At 44.8% G+C, this 16,019-nt stretch overlaps 1 protein-coding gene across 6 annotated transcripts in view; it reads left to right on the forward strand.

The window, feature by feature from the left end:
• Positions 1-13,527, forward strand: part of DAAM2 (dishevelled associated activator of morphogenesis 2) — a 205,642-nt gene extending 192,115 nt beyond the window's left edge. For all 6 annotated transcript variants that reach the window (XM_075749014.1, XM_075749017.1, XM_075749019.1 and 3 more), the window contains 3 exons: positions 1,275-1,406; positions 9,594-9,764; positions 11,699-13,527. In XM_075749014.1, the coding sequence (XP_075605129.1) occupies positions 1,275-1,406; positions 9,594-9,764; positions 11,699-11,914 (519 nt within the window). In that variant the 3' untranslated portion in view covers positions 11,915-13,527. The remainder of the gene's footprint in view (positions 1-1,274; positions 1,407-9,593; positions 9,765-11,698) is intronic.
• The last annotated feature ends 2,492 nt before the right edge of the window (positions 13,528-16,019 follow it).

The following is a 16,019-nucleotide window of genomic DNA, read 5'->3' on the forward strand; positions in this document are numbered from 1 at the left end:
TTCAGCAGCACTGTGGAGCAAATCCCAAGGAGTTTCTCAGCATAGATGCTTACAAACCTACCCTTTTGGCTCTGTGAACCAGTATTTTGATGACCAGTAACAGAGAGCACTAAACATGCCTGTAGCTGGAGTTGCAGCCAGCACAAAAATATTTTTTTCCAAAGGGAACAGAGGGTCAGATTGTAACTTGACCTGCTGTTTCATGCTGCTTTCCCTACAGAGAAAGTAAGGCTTTATCATCACCACTGATTATTCAGCTGAGAATAAAGATGAGGCCCAGATCATGACTTCATTGTCCCCATGAGACCATTAACAGCACACAAGCCAAGCACAGGCATGGGAGACTGCCAGTCTTACTCTAACCTAGTCATTTTGAGGAGCTCTGTAGCTCTTTCCACGCCACAAGCATGGTGAATAGAGTAACGGAAGAGATAGCATGGGTCATCTTGGCTTAAAACTAAAAAACTTGAGCCAGAAAGAAAGAATTACATTTTTTTTTTTTTTTTCTGTAGGTAGGTAGCGGACAAAGAGAGCTTAGTTTCATATGGTTTTATGTCTATCTCCCCCCCCCTAAATCTTCTTATTGCAACAGCCCTAGTTTATAGCTCTGTGACTTTTATGACATCCAAGCTAATGCTTATTTTTTGGCAGGGTACTAGCAAATGTTGCACCTGACATCTTTCTGCTTGTTCTTCAGTGGGAGAACCAATTTTGATGTCTTTTTGCTACCAACCTAGTGCTTTTCAGAGAACTAAAGGGCATATCTAGAGCTAGGAACTATATAGATTATTCACACATGTACACATTTCCCCAACTATATAGCCTTCTGAATCACCATGGGAAGAGAAGATGGAGGGAAACTCACTATTAAAAATTCCAAATTTACTTGCTACACAGACTGAGTTCTCTATTATTTGTCATTTTGCATAGGAAAAAAAATGCAGCATTTCACGTATTTGATACTTAAATTATAAAGTTGCTTTAGAAATTCAACATGTTGATGGCTTTCTTGGGAGTGGTTGTTGTTTGAGGATAAAGGGGACCATAACTAAGACCTTCCTTCATCCCACCTTAACCTTCCCTCTCATGCTGAAAAGGCAAAACCCTTGACTTAGTGAGAAAGTGGTTTCTGAGTTACAGCTCTGGATGAATGTGTGAGGACTGGGAGCAGAGCATGTTCTGCACTGAGTGAAATAGATGAGCTTCCCTGCTCCCTTCCTTGTCAGTGAGGAATCTTTGATGTTTGCGTATCTATATCTCTTCTTCTTTTTCAGGAACTGGATTATCAGAAGAGACGCATGCGGGAATCAGGGGATAGATTTGTTCCCGTCATGAGCGATTTCATCACTGTGGCCAGTTTCAGCTTCTCAGAGTTAGAAGACCTTCTCAATGAGGCTAGAGACAAGGTAAGAATACCTTTTGAAGTGTTTGGAGTTTCACTGGATCAGTCAAAAGCCTGAATCAAAATGGAAGCAGCAATTTCGGATGCTGGGATTGTAGTAAAAACTATAGTAGACACTGAATGCAGTTTCGGCTGAAGTTTCTTACTTTTCCTGATCTGGTCTATAGCCATTTAGAATATATGTTAGGATTAAAAGAAGGTTCAATGCTTTTGCCCGCTTCTTGCTAATCTTCCTTAACATTATCCATGTGTGGCATAGGACTGCGATGGCAACATCTGTACCAGGATACCAGATACCACACTATGCCATGGTGTTGAAGGGGCTGTCTTTTAAGCAGTGTCTTCAAAATGTCCTTTGGTGATTAGTGATAGTGACCTCATATCTTTTTCCTTCTGCTTCTGACTTCATCCTACTCTGCTCATTCAGCTGGGGACATTTGTGCTTCATTTCCTTCCTTTAAAAACACAGCTCTGGGTAGTTTGGTAACCCTGAATACTTGATCTTTTCCACTTATGCTTCTTTGTTACTGCTTGTATTTCATTGCAAGGATAGAAATCCAAACATGTGTGGTTTCTCTGACATTCTTGGGTCCTTCCTACATTGCCAGCACCATGTGCATGTTACTCTTCGGGTGCTGCTGTGATCATTTTGTCCCTTCACTGTCTGCATCTCCATTACCAGATTTGTACAACTAAGGAGGTGCTTGCTCTTTGCTGACGATTGGAGTCTGGCACTAATCCCTCTGTCTCTCAGCTGAATGAGGAAGAATTTATATGAAAAGATCATAAGCATATGAAAATGTTTAGAGAAGAGCAAGTTCTAAAGTAAACGATATGTAATGGCAAATCTGCCCTTGTTGGCTGGCATGTTAAAAGTGCTTGGCTTTATGAAGCAAATGCGCTATTTCTTTTGGATTGAATTATTTCCACTGCTGGTGTCAGTCCTTGTAACATTAAGGGACCTGTTGCATTATTAATGAAACCTGTGCCGTTCGATTGGTAGGCCTCAGATTTTGAAGGACGGGCAAAATACAGGCTGAGGATCTGAACAGTAAGACTCCTCTTGCGTCCAGTTGCTCTGCAGTAATGTCATTCTGCAATTCAAAAGTATTTCCTTGCTGTGGAGATAATGTTGGTAATACTGACTTGCAGCTGCAAACACCAGGAGCTACTGGCTGTCAGCTAAAGCTAGCTGCCCTGGCAGATGCCAGTGGGGCAGTAGTTATTACGGCACTCTGAAGGCAAAGCTGGGCAGTTTAATACTTGTTAATGTTGTAAGGAAATTTTGTGGAGAATAACGTGCATTTTTCATTGTTGTCATGTTGTTTGAAAAGATTCAAACCTCTTCCAACATAACAACATTCACACCATACTGGCTTTATAATCACAAAGCCAAGGTTTTACATTCCATGCCTCCAGTAAATTTATTGAGAAAAGCTCAATTTTCTATGGTTTGGAGGCTTCTGTTTTATGAATGGGTAAGTTTTTCAACTTCATTATAGTTAGGTGCACATTTCTGGAAGCGAATTCACTCTGTCCTTGGCTTAGACTACCTGCTTTTGGCTTGGTGTTGTGGATGGTGGTGGTCCTTTCTTGTGGCACACTAGGATGGACAAAAGCCAAATGCAGATTCTTTGCAAGGTCAGTCAGGAGTTAAAAACCAGCAAGTGGTACACGTCCACCACAGCAATGCAACTTTTCTTGATCAGGCACTTGCAGGAAAAATGCTGTTCTTTTGCTTTAAAAATAACTAGAGAATCTCCCTACAGACAGACCAATATGTCTGGAAGTTGTTGCACGCTTTTTTAGACATAGCCAACATAAAGCACTCGACATAAAGAGATGTTTTATTTTAATGACTATAACATGCTTAAGAAATGTTTCTCTACCTTCTCCTCACACACCCTTACTATGTTTGAACACATGCCATTCCAACTTCTGCTTAACCTATGGCTTTGGCTCTTCCACTGGCAAAAAGCTGCTTTTGGGCTTCTGAAAGGGAACTGTCTGTCCTTACCAATGCTGAGCTATTTCTCATGTTTGCCTCATATTATTTTTCCCCTCTCTTTTTCCTCCTTTTCCTCTTTTCTTAAAAAAGAAAGAAAAAGAAAAAAAAAGAAAAAGCTGGAAATTTTCAACAAACCAGATGTGCTTTGCAAAGCCTATAACATCTTCCAACCTCAATGGGCTCTCTGTTTGTTGAATCACAAGCTCTTTTCTTACCATGGAAACCTACTATAACCAGCCAATTAAAGGAAGACAGGGAACAAGACATCTGATTACCCTGTTCTTTTTTGATTTCTCAAAGCAAAGCAAATTGCAAAAAAAAAGGTAGTGGGAGAGGGAGGACTTTTAAAAATATCCTAATGAGCCTAGGAAGAATTGGTCCGGTTCACAGATTTATTAATAATAATGAAGCCCTAGTTTTAACAGCTGGAGTTGGATATCCTTCTAAATATAGATGTGGCTAATTGATTGCCATGAGTTAATCAGAGCCATGTTTCCTCAGCTGGGATTTAAAACAATACAAATTATCTTTTCAAACCTGAGAAGGTTGTTGGGTTTTGTTTTTTTTTTAAAATGACTTCAGTATTAGCAAAAGTAATTTCATTATTCCTTTAAGTTATGGAAACAATCCATTACCAAGGTGTGGTGCTGACCTTCTCTGTAGAGGATATTTTTCACAATCCCATGCAGTACTTTTTTTGGCCTTTTTACTTAAACGGGACCATTTACAGTTAGCGGCCATGGGGAGGAAGTGATATTTTAAATTTAAAGGGGCCAGGTTTGTCAGATGCAGGCATTCATGTTTGCAGAGCAAGCCTTGTAACTGTACTTATCTTCATGCAGTAAACAGATGGCTTGGTTAAGAACTGATTGAAAACTTAGACCGACTCTTTAAACAGGCTCCCTAGCACAGCTGGTTCTTGTTCTTTTTGTGTTTTTCTCACTTTCAATACCGCTTTATAAGGGAATATATAGATTAGATCAAGGGGTAATGTTTTCTGCCATTTCCCATAAACTGGAAGGTGGGGGCAGGAGAACGTGAAATTTTGCCCTGGAATCCTTTACCAGTTTTTACGTGTTTGAACAGATGAAAAATCGACTTTTTTACATCAGAAAAAACAGAATGGAGTTGAATTTTGTTTGTGAAAATTTTTCCCTGTGTTTCCTGTGGGGAAGCAATGAAAATGCCCAGGCAGAGGAACAGTGACCTCTCATGATGTGAATTTTTTTTTCCTACTTGAAAAATACTACATTTGCCCTATGTGAACCTTTACAACATACTTTATTGTTGACAGGTATGAACTTAGATCGTTAGACTGCTTCATAACTGTTCTACTTTGGGCTTGGTTTATAACAAACCTGTTTTTAAAACATTTTGCATCTTCCTAGAAGAACAAAGTCTGCTTAGTCAGGTATTGCCATTCCTATGATGAATATCAAACTTAATCCTCTCTATAGAGGTACGGTGGAGGCCACTGCCTGGGCAAGGCTGACGAGGAGGGTAGGAAAAGTGTCCATCCCCAGTCTTTCTCATGACAGCTCCTCTCAAGCAACGTGTTTATCATCATGAAGACCAGGTTCAAACTCTGCACATGCGTTTAATAAGCTTAGTACATATAGTAACTGTTCTGAAGAACAGCAAGGCAGTGAAAGCCAAAATCCATTTAAGAAAATAGTCATTAATGGCAGAATGCTATGAAGCACACAGAAGTACTGTAGTGCAAGTGCCAGTTACAGGCTGTGCACTTCAGTGATTCATTTTGGGGGACCGGTATTTTCTGTCAGCCACTGGGGCTAATGAATAATGAAAGGATCAGGACGGAGACTGAGGAAGTCAAGATGAGGTGTGCTACAAAGGGCATGGGCAGGCACAACAGCCTGCTGTCAGAAACAGCCATCTGGTAAATAAATTATGTAGCCATTGTACACTTAGAACTGCAGATGCTTCAGGGCAGGTTGGCATCTAACATATCAGAAATATTTATAGCACCTGTATCTCAATTTTGGGGCTGCCACAGTCACTTCTAAACTCCTGGGATAATCCTATAAGAGTGTTTAGGCACAAGGAGAGCTGGGCTCAACCCTGCCTGAAACTGTCCGAGCTCTTTCCATTAACTGATTTTAATCTGCTTTCTAAAAAGAACAGACATTCATCTGAACTGCCTTGGTACAGAATTGGAGTCTTCACAACAACAAACTCAAGATTACTGGTCTGGGGAAGACACTTCACGTTGCATGGCTACATGGTATAATTCATTTCTGCATTTGCTTCTCCGGCAATAGCAGATAGCATGGACAGCAGGAAATTTTTATCATGCCTGTTTTTCCTCTTCCTCATAGAGCCCTGTTCCTGCCATTTCCAGAGCTCTTCTGCCACTGTTTAACATTTCGTTGGCAAGCACAGCAGAGAGTGTGTGCGCTGCTGTCCCGCTTTCCCTCTCCTTGCTAAAATGGCTTTTTAAAATAAACAACTGTCTAAACGATTTGCTTTGGCAAGAGGATGAATTCAGTGGAAAGTTTGGCAGAGGAAGCGGAGCTGGCACTGAGCTTGTGGACCTGTTATATCATGGAGCCTGGGGGCCCCTATGGTGTGGAAATGAAATTTTTCATGAAAAAAAAGAGATACCATCCTGTATTACAGTGGAAAACCTGCTGAAAGACAGTTTTCCATCTTGCTTTTGCCCATGTCATCTGTCCCCAAATGACTTCAGGAATAAGCACGTTTCAGCCCTTGTTCCACGATATTACAGCACATCACAAAATTCTGGGAAGTGTTTTGCATGTCTGAGGACTTAGCTACAGATTTCCCGATTGTGCACGAGAGCAGGTACTGTTTGACAGGGAAACTGCCCGTGGAGCAGTCAAGTGCTTTGTACAGGGTGACACGGATCCTGGGGCATGGAGCAGAAGAGAGGGCTGGGGTCCAGAGCTCCTTGGTCCGTGCCGCACTGCCTCTTACGCCCTGAGTGAGGCAGGCAGCGTGGGTTTAGTCCCTGTGCACAGGTAGGAGCCTGGGCTCCGTTCCAGGGTTGGGGAGGCTGCCTCCAGCAGCTCACTGTCCCCCATCCCAGCACCGGTGCTTTGAAAAAGCACACGTGATTGCAGAAACAGACCTACAGGGAAACAGAAGTAATAAAAACAGAGGGGTCTGTTGCAGTTTAAACAGTGAAAAGGCAGCATGGCTCTTTTTACAATAGTGCATTGAATTGATGTAGTGCCCTACAGATGTCAACAACTGATTTTTTGCCGTTTCCTAGATCGTATTAGTGGGGCAACAGTTTGTGTTCCGTAACGATTGGAGAAAGGAAGGCTCAGAGAGGGAGCCTGAGTTCCCAAGCCACATGATGGGCAGAATTGGCAGCAGAGGCTGGATCTCCTGACTTGCCTTCCTCTGCTCAGTCAGCTTTTTCCAAAGGGGGTAGAGAAAGAAGGAAAATGTTTACTTCAGTGAACTGCAGATTTCTCTTTTGTAGTTATTTTGGTATATCTAGCTCACAGATTTTTGCTTTTCATCTTTCATTGCTTTACAGTAAGTGATTGTGACCTGCTAAGCCATGTTACAGGGCACCAAAGACGGGTTGTTCTCGGGATTTGTCCGCCTCGCTGCTGCTTAGAGACCACAACACCTTATACTCATGAGTGTCTCTGGAAGGCTCCCAGGCTGCTGGGTCTTTCCAGCACAGCAACACTGTTCTTTCTCTGAGTGGCAGTGGGGAGGCAGTGGCAAAAGCCCCTCTGTCAGCATGACAAGAACTAGCTGGTGCTGGCAGTTGGGTGATGGGCCATGTGCAGAACATTTGCAGACAACACCACCCTCTAATGGAGACTTGCATGAACGTAGGATCCAAGAGCGCCAGGCAAGGACCCCCTCCTTTTCAACCCCTGCCTCCCTAAGAGATTAGCAAACCCGGAAGGGCATTCATGGGCTCCAGCCAGCTCAGTTCCCGTGTGCCCCCTCCTCACCTTTGCTACACACAGGAGGAACACAGGGGACAGAGGCGGTGCATCCTAGGTACAACAGCCATCTCTGCTGGGCTACCCCTGGACTTCAGGCTTCACAGGAGGTGGACAAGCCTTCCTTCTAGCTGGCAGCTCCAGTCACTGCTCTTAATTTGTGCCTTATTTTCAATTTTCACAGGAGTTAACCACAAGTTAAGTGGGAAGAGATGCCACGTAGCACATCTCCTGTGAGCAGCAAGCTTCAGGTGCTCTGTGCGTTCAAGCAGCAATGCCTGTGCCGAAGTCTTTTTCTGGCACTCCCACTCCCCTGGCTGACTGGCACACTGGAGCAGGCAAACCAAGAAAATATAGCACATGGAGATGCTTTATCTCCCTCTGCGGTATTGACAGCCTGTGGATTACTGTGAGACTGCTGGGCTTTCCTAATATTCAAGCAGGCTATGTGTACATTATATACAGAGAAAATACATATATACAGAGAAGGGTAGGGAGAGGGAGTAGGCATGCGTGCTAGTGTGTATCTGCCATCAGAGGTTTCAGAGAAAAGGAGTTAAAGCAGAGAAGTAATCTGTTGCTGTTTCCATACTCCAAAGTCCCTCCATGACTTGCTGCTGTAGTGCTTTCTTCAACTCCTGCCATGTTTGGTAGCTCAAAGCAACTTGCATTTCTTCCAACACTTCCCCCCCCCCCCCCCCCCCCCCCCCCCCAGATACTTTGGATTTCTTTGTTTGTTTCTGGCTGAGAATTCAGCCTTTTTAAAGAAAAAAGAAGCTATTGCTTCAAACTGTTCTGTGGGCCTGGCAGAGAAAGCAGAGGAGGGGAGATGCCGAATCTCTCAGGCTATGCCAGAAGGAAGCGGCTTTCCTTGGAGATTTCTTCCCCCTGCAGTTGACTGGGAGACATTGTTTATGTTTTACCTGGTACAGGGCCAGAGGAGTTTATAAGGCCTCCTTCCAAACTCATTTTGTCCTTGAGATCGGAGCCTTAACTGTTCTCACTGTCTTTTCCACTCTGCACCCACCTAAGGAAAGGGAAGCTGTGCATGTGTATTAGTATGAGCTGAATACATGCACAAGAGAGTTTGAAGGCAGTCCACAGCCTGGAGAGTCTGTGTTTGGTTGGTAAATGTTAAAGTCTGTAAGGATGCCCCGCTACTCAGCGGTGGTGTGTCGAAGTGCAAGCAGGGAAAGCTAGGGGAGCTGTGCATCGGGGCACGGGTGCTGTCAGGCTGGTGCTGCCTGTTGCGATACAGAGGTGTGTGAGTGAAGGTGGTTGGACAATGATACAGCTTTTGGATACGTACACTTACATAGGACTTAGTGGACACGTGCATATGTGCTGTTGACAGACTATATTTGCATGCATTTGAGTGCATTTTGCTGAGTACAGAGGCATGTTTGTGAGTGTGAAGAGCAAGAAGAGAGTACAACTACTGCAGGACTGATGTCTAAGAGCCAGGGGTTGCTGTGAATTTACCATATCCCGATCAGGACTGCCCTGTGACTGAAGTCCTGCCAGTTGGCTGCCTTCACATGTGTCCTGCAGCCTCAACATTTGCCTTTTAAAATAAAAGCCACTTGTGATGTATTCACTCTCTTTTAAGTCTGCCCGGGAGCCCTGGCTGCCTTCCTTACCCCTCTCTCATGCCATGTCTGTCCACAGTCACTTCTCTCCCAGGCAACACCCTGACCCAGAGGGCTCCGGAGTGATGGATGACACGGCAAAAGGCTCCTGAGAGGAAAGACTGTAACGTTATTGCAAAAAAACCCCCTCTAACTCCAGCCATTTTAAAGGTGGATTTGAGGGGAAGGTGGAAGGGGAAAGGATGGGCTAAAACGACTTGTCTCCCCAGCTAGCTCACTGTCTTCCATGCCCCTGCTGTCCCACATCTGCAGCTGAGAATTGGCCAGACAGCCATCCTCTGAAATTACTCCATCACCCTCAGGCACTGAACATGTTCTTTTTTGTGTAAGCGGACAGCTAGTGCTCTCCAGCACCGTTGCCCCGTGTTGCCCAAAGGATGTCCAGGAGAGCAGATTCTTCAGGGCAGAGGCACCTGCCTTAAGGAGAGGCACTTCTGTTGCCGGGGGGTAGTTTCTGCTCCTGCTGCAAGAATGCTCAGACAGTATTGAATTACATGTGTGGTTATTCATAAGCTTTCCTTGTTATCTTCACTAAACTACCTGCCTAATTATTGATCTTGTGTTTTCTGCCCCCTTGACAGTATGCCAAGGCACTGAAGCATTTTGGAGAGAGCGAGGGCAAGATGCAGCCAGATGAGTTTTTTGGCATCTTCGACACTTTCTTACAGTCATTTGCAGAGGCCAAGCAAGATCTGGAGAATATGAGGAAGAAAAAGGAAGAAGAAGAGCGCAGGGCACGCATGGAGGCCATGGTGAGGACCTGGGCACAGGAGGGTGTTTTCTTCTATCACCTTTTCATGTCTCAAGAGAAGAAAGGTTGAGAGCGCCAATTCCAATGCTCATGTCCTGTCACCGTAACTGTTTTATGTCCTTCTCCCTGCCACCTCTCTTTCGCACCGTTCTCTTCACAAATGATGACATTTTTTCCTGCTGGCTGTCCTGTCAGCTCCCAAGAGCATACTGTTTGGCTCCTAAATTACCCTCTTTTGGATTCAGGTACCAAATCTAGTCCTGCCTGTTCTGCCTTGGCACTTTGCAGGATGGTGCTGCCCTTGCCCAGTGCCAGACTATCCTGCTTTTGGGCTGCAGGCTCTGCGCAAAAGCTCTGGGAGCCAGATCTCCCTCGGTCCTACCAGCTGGTCAGTTTCCACTCAGACTCTGTCATCTGCTGCGTGCCTGTCACCTGACAGTGTACGGTGACACAGCGAATGCCCTGGCACCTGCTGCAGTGCATGCTGGCAGCATTTCTCTCTGGCCAGCCTTAATGCTTTGATTACTGGGGCCACGTCTGGCCTTGATGGGTGAGAGAGCTTTTGCGCATTGCTGATTTTGCTGCTGGGAGACAGACGTGTGTGTGCCCAGGGGTTCATGTGAACCAGCCTCCCCCTCTAACCTCAGCCTTTCCTGAGGCCTGAGATTGGCTCAGCAGTCCTCTGCCTCCTTCCTCCCTGCCGACGCTTTAAGCCCAGCTGCTGCCCTGGCCCCAGGCGTTGCTGTTTTAAATGTTGGCGGTGCCAAAAGCACCAGGTTTTGTGGCTTTCAGAAGAGGAGAGAGGTAAAACACCAGGATGCCAGCAGCCTTACTGTTGGACACAGGGATAAAATGCCAGGACTTAGTCTCAAGTTTCCTCTCAGCCAGCCTGGAAAGTGCAGGAGCCCACTTAAAGCACTAGAATGGTTTTGTTGGCCTAATACACCATGAGAGAGGTTGCGGTTTGCTTATGGAAAGTCTTCCTGCAACGTGGGGCTAGCATGCAGAATGAGCAGACCTGCTTCCAGACAGCCCCATCCATGCCCTGCCATTTCCACTAATCTTGGAGCTGAGCAGTGGGGAGCGGTAACTGAGCTCCCTGCAGCTACCTTAGGGAGACCGAGGGCATCACATTAACGGTGGACCTGTCCAATGATTTGTAAAATCAGCAGTTCTGTTTCATTGCTCTTTGTGTTTATAACCAGTTTCTCCTTCCAGAGTCGAGGCAACGTGCCTTCCTCTTCCCATCACTGCAACATGCTGCCTCCATCCAAACATAAGCTGTTTGGCGGATAGAGTTTCTGTTGATGTTTTGATATCTCACACAATTTTCATTCTCCAGTATTTTTAGCTTGTGGCTTTCTGGGGTTTTTCCGTTGTTTTCCTCCTGCAGGACTGCAGCCTTTCTGCCTGTCAATTTAGCTAGCTATGCCCCAAGTGCAAAGCTGTTTGTGGCCGTAGTAGTGACTGTGGTTTGTACAGACACATCCAAACTACCTTTAAACTCAATGGGTTAGGTACTGTCAGTATAGTAGGTGCTGCCACACTAAGGTCACTGCAAGCCTGGTCCCAGAAGCTGGGTAATTACCTATGCCAGCATCACTTGTAGACTGTCATTTGGCACAACTACTTTACTGGCACTATCCTGCTGTAAAATTAGTGCAAAACAGCAGCAGCATAGACAGATCCCACGTGTCCTCTTTGCTCCAGGCTGGTGGTGCTTTGTGAGGCAAACATACGATCCTCCTCATTCCTCATCTCTCCTGCTCTCTGCTTCCCTGTGCAGAAGAAGGGAAGCCCAGCATGGTCGCCTGTTGCTCCAATCTCTTTTTTTTCCTAAACTGTACTGATGCAGCTTAGCTGCTTCTTGGCAGTGTACCTAGTGATCTGGCATCTCGGTCAGCTAATCCTAAAGCTCTGTGTCTTTCTCCACAGCTAAAAGAGCAGAGGGAAAAAGAGAGACGACAAAAGAAAGCAAAAGCTGGAAGCATCTCTGAAGAGAGCGGGGAGTTTGATGACCTGGTGTCAGCATTAAGGTCGGGTGAAGTCTTTGACAAAGACTTATCCAAGCTCAAGCGTAACCGCAAGCGTTCGGGGAACCAGGGCTTAGAGACAAGCCGGGAGCGGGTGGTGACAAAGCTAAATTATTAATTACAAGAGGAAGAAAAATAATCAACCAAAAGAAGGTGATGAAAAAGTGCAAAACAAGGAAGATGAATGTGTGCGATGGTGCCTGGCTGACAGCTGCCCAAAAGGATTTCTTTGGTCTGTGGCTAGAGACATTACCTTTCCATGATCAGCTTTCCTCTCATCCCTCTTCTGTGCTCCTAATTTGAACCATTGTAAAAGTGCCTCTGTGGAGCCGGCAGGGCCTGTGACTGGGCCATGCACAGCTGACAGATTTGCTTCTGGGAGTTTATTGTGTCATCAAAGGCCTCATGGTGATGACAGAAAGTACTTGGGCCTTGCAGACTGCCTCACAGCTGGAGAAAGAAGATTTTCTGTGTGCCAAAGTAAAAACTAGTCACGATCTCCATCTTGCTGATAATAAGCAAGACTCATTTCAGAGCAACTCTGTTAACAACTGTCGCTTCTTCAAGGTCTAGACTGGCCTTCAGGGCCTTGTCCAGATGTCATTCTCAAGGTTTCCAATTCCCTTCCAGAATTGGATTTTATAAGCCATTGGTTAGCACCTGAAAAATGCATTTGATCTCATGTTCTGCATAGTATTTTTGTGTGGCCTACACTGTCCAAAGCAAGTGATGCTCAGACGGAAGCATCAGGTTCTGCAACAAATTGAAATTCAAGAATCAGGATCAACATCAAATACTTTGCAAAAGTCTTTTGGATTCTGCTTTTCTAGAAGCAGTTTTCTGGAATTTGTTGATGGTTGAGCCTCGAAGCTATGAAATGCATCTTCTAGGAAAGAAGCTCTGGCTTTTCTTTAGAAAACTAAGCCACTACCAGGTCTGGATTACAAGTAGAGGACTCTGGAGCCTCTTGTCATTGCTGCAGGGTGGGAGGGAAACAGCGGAACCCTTCTTACCTGTTTGTGCAAGATTTCTTAGTGCAGCCCAATGGAAATCAGGAGCTCCCTACTATCATCCACAGGTCACAAGTAGCAAAAAGCAAATGGGGTCACTGGCTGCAAGAAATAAGATTTCTTTTCCACTTGATGCTAGCTGTGATTGCTGTTGGCATGAACTAGTCTTTCTGTCTAACAGGCTGATCTTCACTGCATGCACCCCACTCCTGCCTAGGGGAATCACATAACTCAGTAAGATATGAATGGTGTTGAAGGAGAGCCTTGGAGTCCGCAGCCTTTTTCATTTTGAAAGGATCACTTGGGATGAACCGTCGGAGGGTCCCATGATGAAAACTGAGAATTTTTCCAGGAGGACACAGAATTGTGGCAGCTGAGCAGGCTTTGGAGATGGGTTAATTCATAAGAAAAAAATAAATTGTATTTAAACTACATGTATAAAGCACACAGCGGAAAAGCAAAGAACCCCAAGAAGAGGCCTGAATTCTGAATTTTGTGTGTCTTCATGGCTCTAGGAAAGGGATTGGATTGTGTGGGCTGTCATGGACTTTTTTTTTTTTTTAACTTGTCTTCCTTTTTTATCATCTTCCCTGGAGAAGGAAAAGAGAAAAAGAAAGAAATGGTGATGGATTCTTCCTCCTTGACAGGAAGAAAAGAGAACATTTGAGAAGAGGGGACTCAACCATATACAAACTATGCATCAATAGTCAACAGCACAAAATGTCAAAGAATCCCAGGGAAGTGAAAAACACTCTTATTTGTCACTTTAAGCATTTAGTTTGATTTTTCTCTGAATGTCACTTAACCGCAGGCTCTGCACCGAGTCTGCAGAACAGACCTTCCTCTGCCATGCACGCTGCCTGATCAGTATTACACACTACCAATATTGGAAAAGCAAACTGTGGTGGTTTTTTGAACACTTTGAGAGTAAAATAATTATGTAGACTATGGAAAGAAGCAAAACAGTCAGAATTGTTAAACTCTAATGTTTCATTGTTTACTGAATTTTGAGACTCCCACCCCAGTATTTCCCTATTCACGACATTCCAGACTACCGCGCCTCTGTATAATACTCATCGTAAAGAGCTGGTATCTTACAAGAGCTGGGTGCATTCTCCTCCCTTACTATCCCACTCCCCTTCTGGGATTAGCTATTAACAGCAATGCCCGTTGCAGTGGACACAAGCACCTTGTAGAACAAAGACTGTATTTCATAAAGGTTTTTGAAAGTTTAAGAAAAACTCTCACTTTTTTAAGCATTTTTATTTTAATTTACAAAATGGATTTTTACAAATGTCTCTTGTAAATTATGTTAACAAGCTCCTTGCTGCTCCCTGAAGTAGACATGCTATATCCCAGCCCTTTTTGTTTGTCTTGTTTTAAAGCATGCCATATAATCTATGCCATGTAAGCCATATGAGAGGTGGTAATATGTGCCAAATTGGTATACAGTTGAGTATAGATTTGGATAATCCCTGAATTCCAAAGAAGATGCTTGTAGGGATTAGAACATTTTAGGGTTTTTTTTCCCCTCTTTGTTCTCCCTGGGTTTAGGACTTACCCAGAAATTCAGGTTGTAGTGCCAAGGTCAGCCCTCGTGCAAGATGATGTGACTCATGGCTCTGTCCAATTTACAGCTGCTTGCTTGCTCCCCAGGTACTTGTTTGATAAGGCAGACTGTCAGCACGGCAGTGCTGTCAGAGAAGAGACACCTCAGGGCAAAACCCTTGAATATAAATACAGCAATCCCCCCGCCCCAGTATTAGTCAAACCAGGTTTGTGTTGTGCTTTTTGAAACTGAATTCACTTTGCCAGGCCACAAATGTAGCAAAAGCAAAAAAGAGGGATAAACCCTCTGTCCATTTGTGTACACAGTTCAACCCTCATTTAAAGAAATCCTGTATGATGGTACGTGGCGCTCTGGCCACACGGACACAGTCAAAGAAAGCTGCTGTAGTTTTGTCGCATCCTTGACACATACACAAATAATACAAGATTGCGCAACTCCTATAAATCTGCTGTGGGATGCTTACTGGGACTGACAGACAGCTTAGAGTCGTGCCCTTGATCCGCTGCAGCTTGACCTTCTCAGCACTCCAGTGCCCCAAACTTGTTTCAAATCTGTGATGGTGGCATTCATTCAGCATGCTGGAGAGTCCTCCCAGGCTCTTGACTTCATGGTGCATGTTCATAAAGAGGGTTTTGGAAAAGCTCAGTTGCACACTGAGACAAGCAGTGATTTCATACAAGTGGTGACAAGCGGAGAGGCCCATTAATAGATCTACTGTATGAGATGTGGCTAGCCATACAGAAGATAAGGAAAAAAGTTGGCTCTGCTGTAGGGCCTGGTGTCAGATTCTTGCTGAAGCCAAGTTTATCCTTGTGTGTCATCTCTTAGGTACTATGAGTGCATCTATGTTCTGTTCTTCATCAACAGTTGTGGTAGAGTTGCTGAGGGCTGAAGGAGAAAGGAAAAATCTTATTCCTTGTCTATTGCTAGCAGAGCCTGAGCAGGTACAGCAAGCAGTCATGAGGTATAACATTGAGGCATAACCTCTTTATCGCACTGAGAGCTGGAGAAGAGCTACGGTCTGCTGTTGGCCTTGCACCTGTGCCTAGCACCAGCATTTTAAGTGAAATCACTCTGTCTTTGGAAATAAGAGAAGGAGGAAGAGATGTGAGAAAGAAGGGTATAATCAAGGGCTTGTTCTGCTTCCTGCAGAAATGCAGTCATTGCTAACTTTGTGATGAAGTTCTTCACACCTAGAAGAGGAGGTACTTTATAGTTCTCCAGACTTTGTCCCTAGAGGTCTAGTGCTCACTCACCTCTGTGTCTCTGCATTGTTCTTAAGCAGGTTGCGTTAGGATGACCCCAGAAAAGACTGAAGAACTCCCTCCCTCTCCCATTCCCTTTGGTCTGGATTGCTCTTCTCAGTCAGTCATTAAGTCTCTGGAAATGCTACAAGGTAAAGTGACTTCAGGGCAGCAAGGCCCTTCCATGCCCTGCAGCATAGCTATCGTCCAGGCACCGGTTCCCTATGAGAGCAGAAGTAGTTCAGGGATGAGAGACTCCCCACTAGGGAGGCAACCTGGGCATCCTTCAGAAGCATTTCTGTAACGTGTTCACAATGTCCGAGGAAGGGAAAGGAATCGTGAGGGGCCCTGGAGGGAGATTGTGGGGCAGGTGTTTCTGTAATGGTCAGCCCCACTGGC

Source organism: Balearica regulorum, chromosome 3, assembly GCF_011004875.1.
Source record: "Balearica regulorum gibbericeps isolate bBalReg1 chromosome 3, bBalReg1.pri, whole genome shotgun sequence".
NCBI lineage: Eukaryota > Metazoa > Chordata > Aves > Gruiformes > Gruidae > Balearica > Balearica regulorum.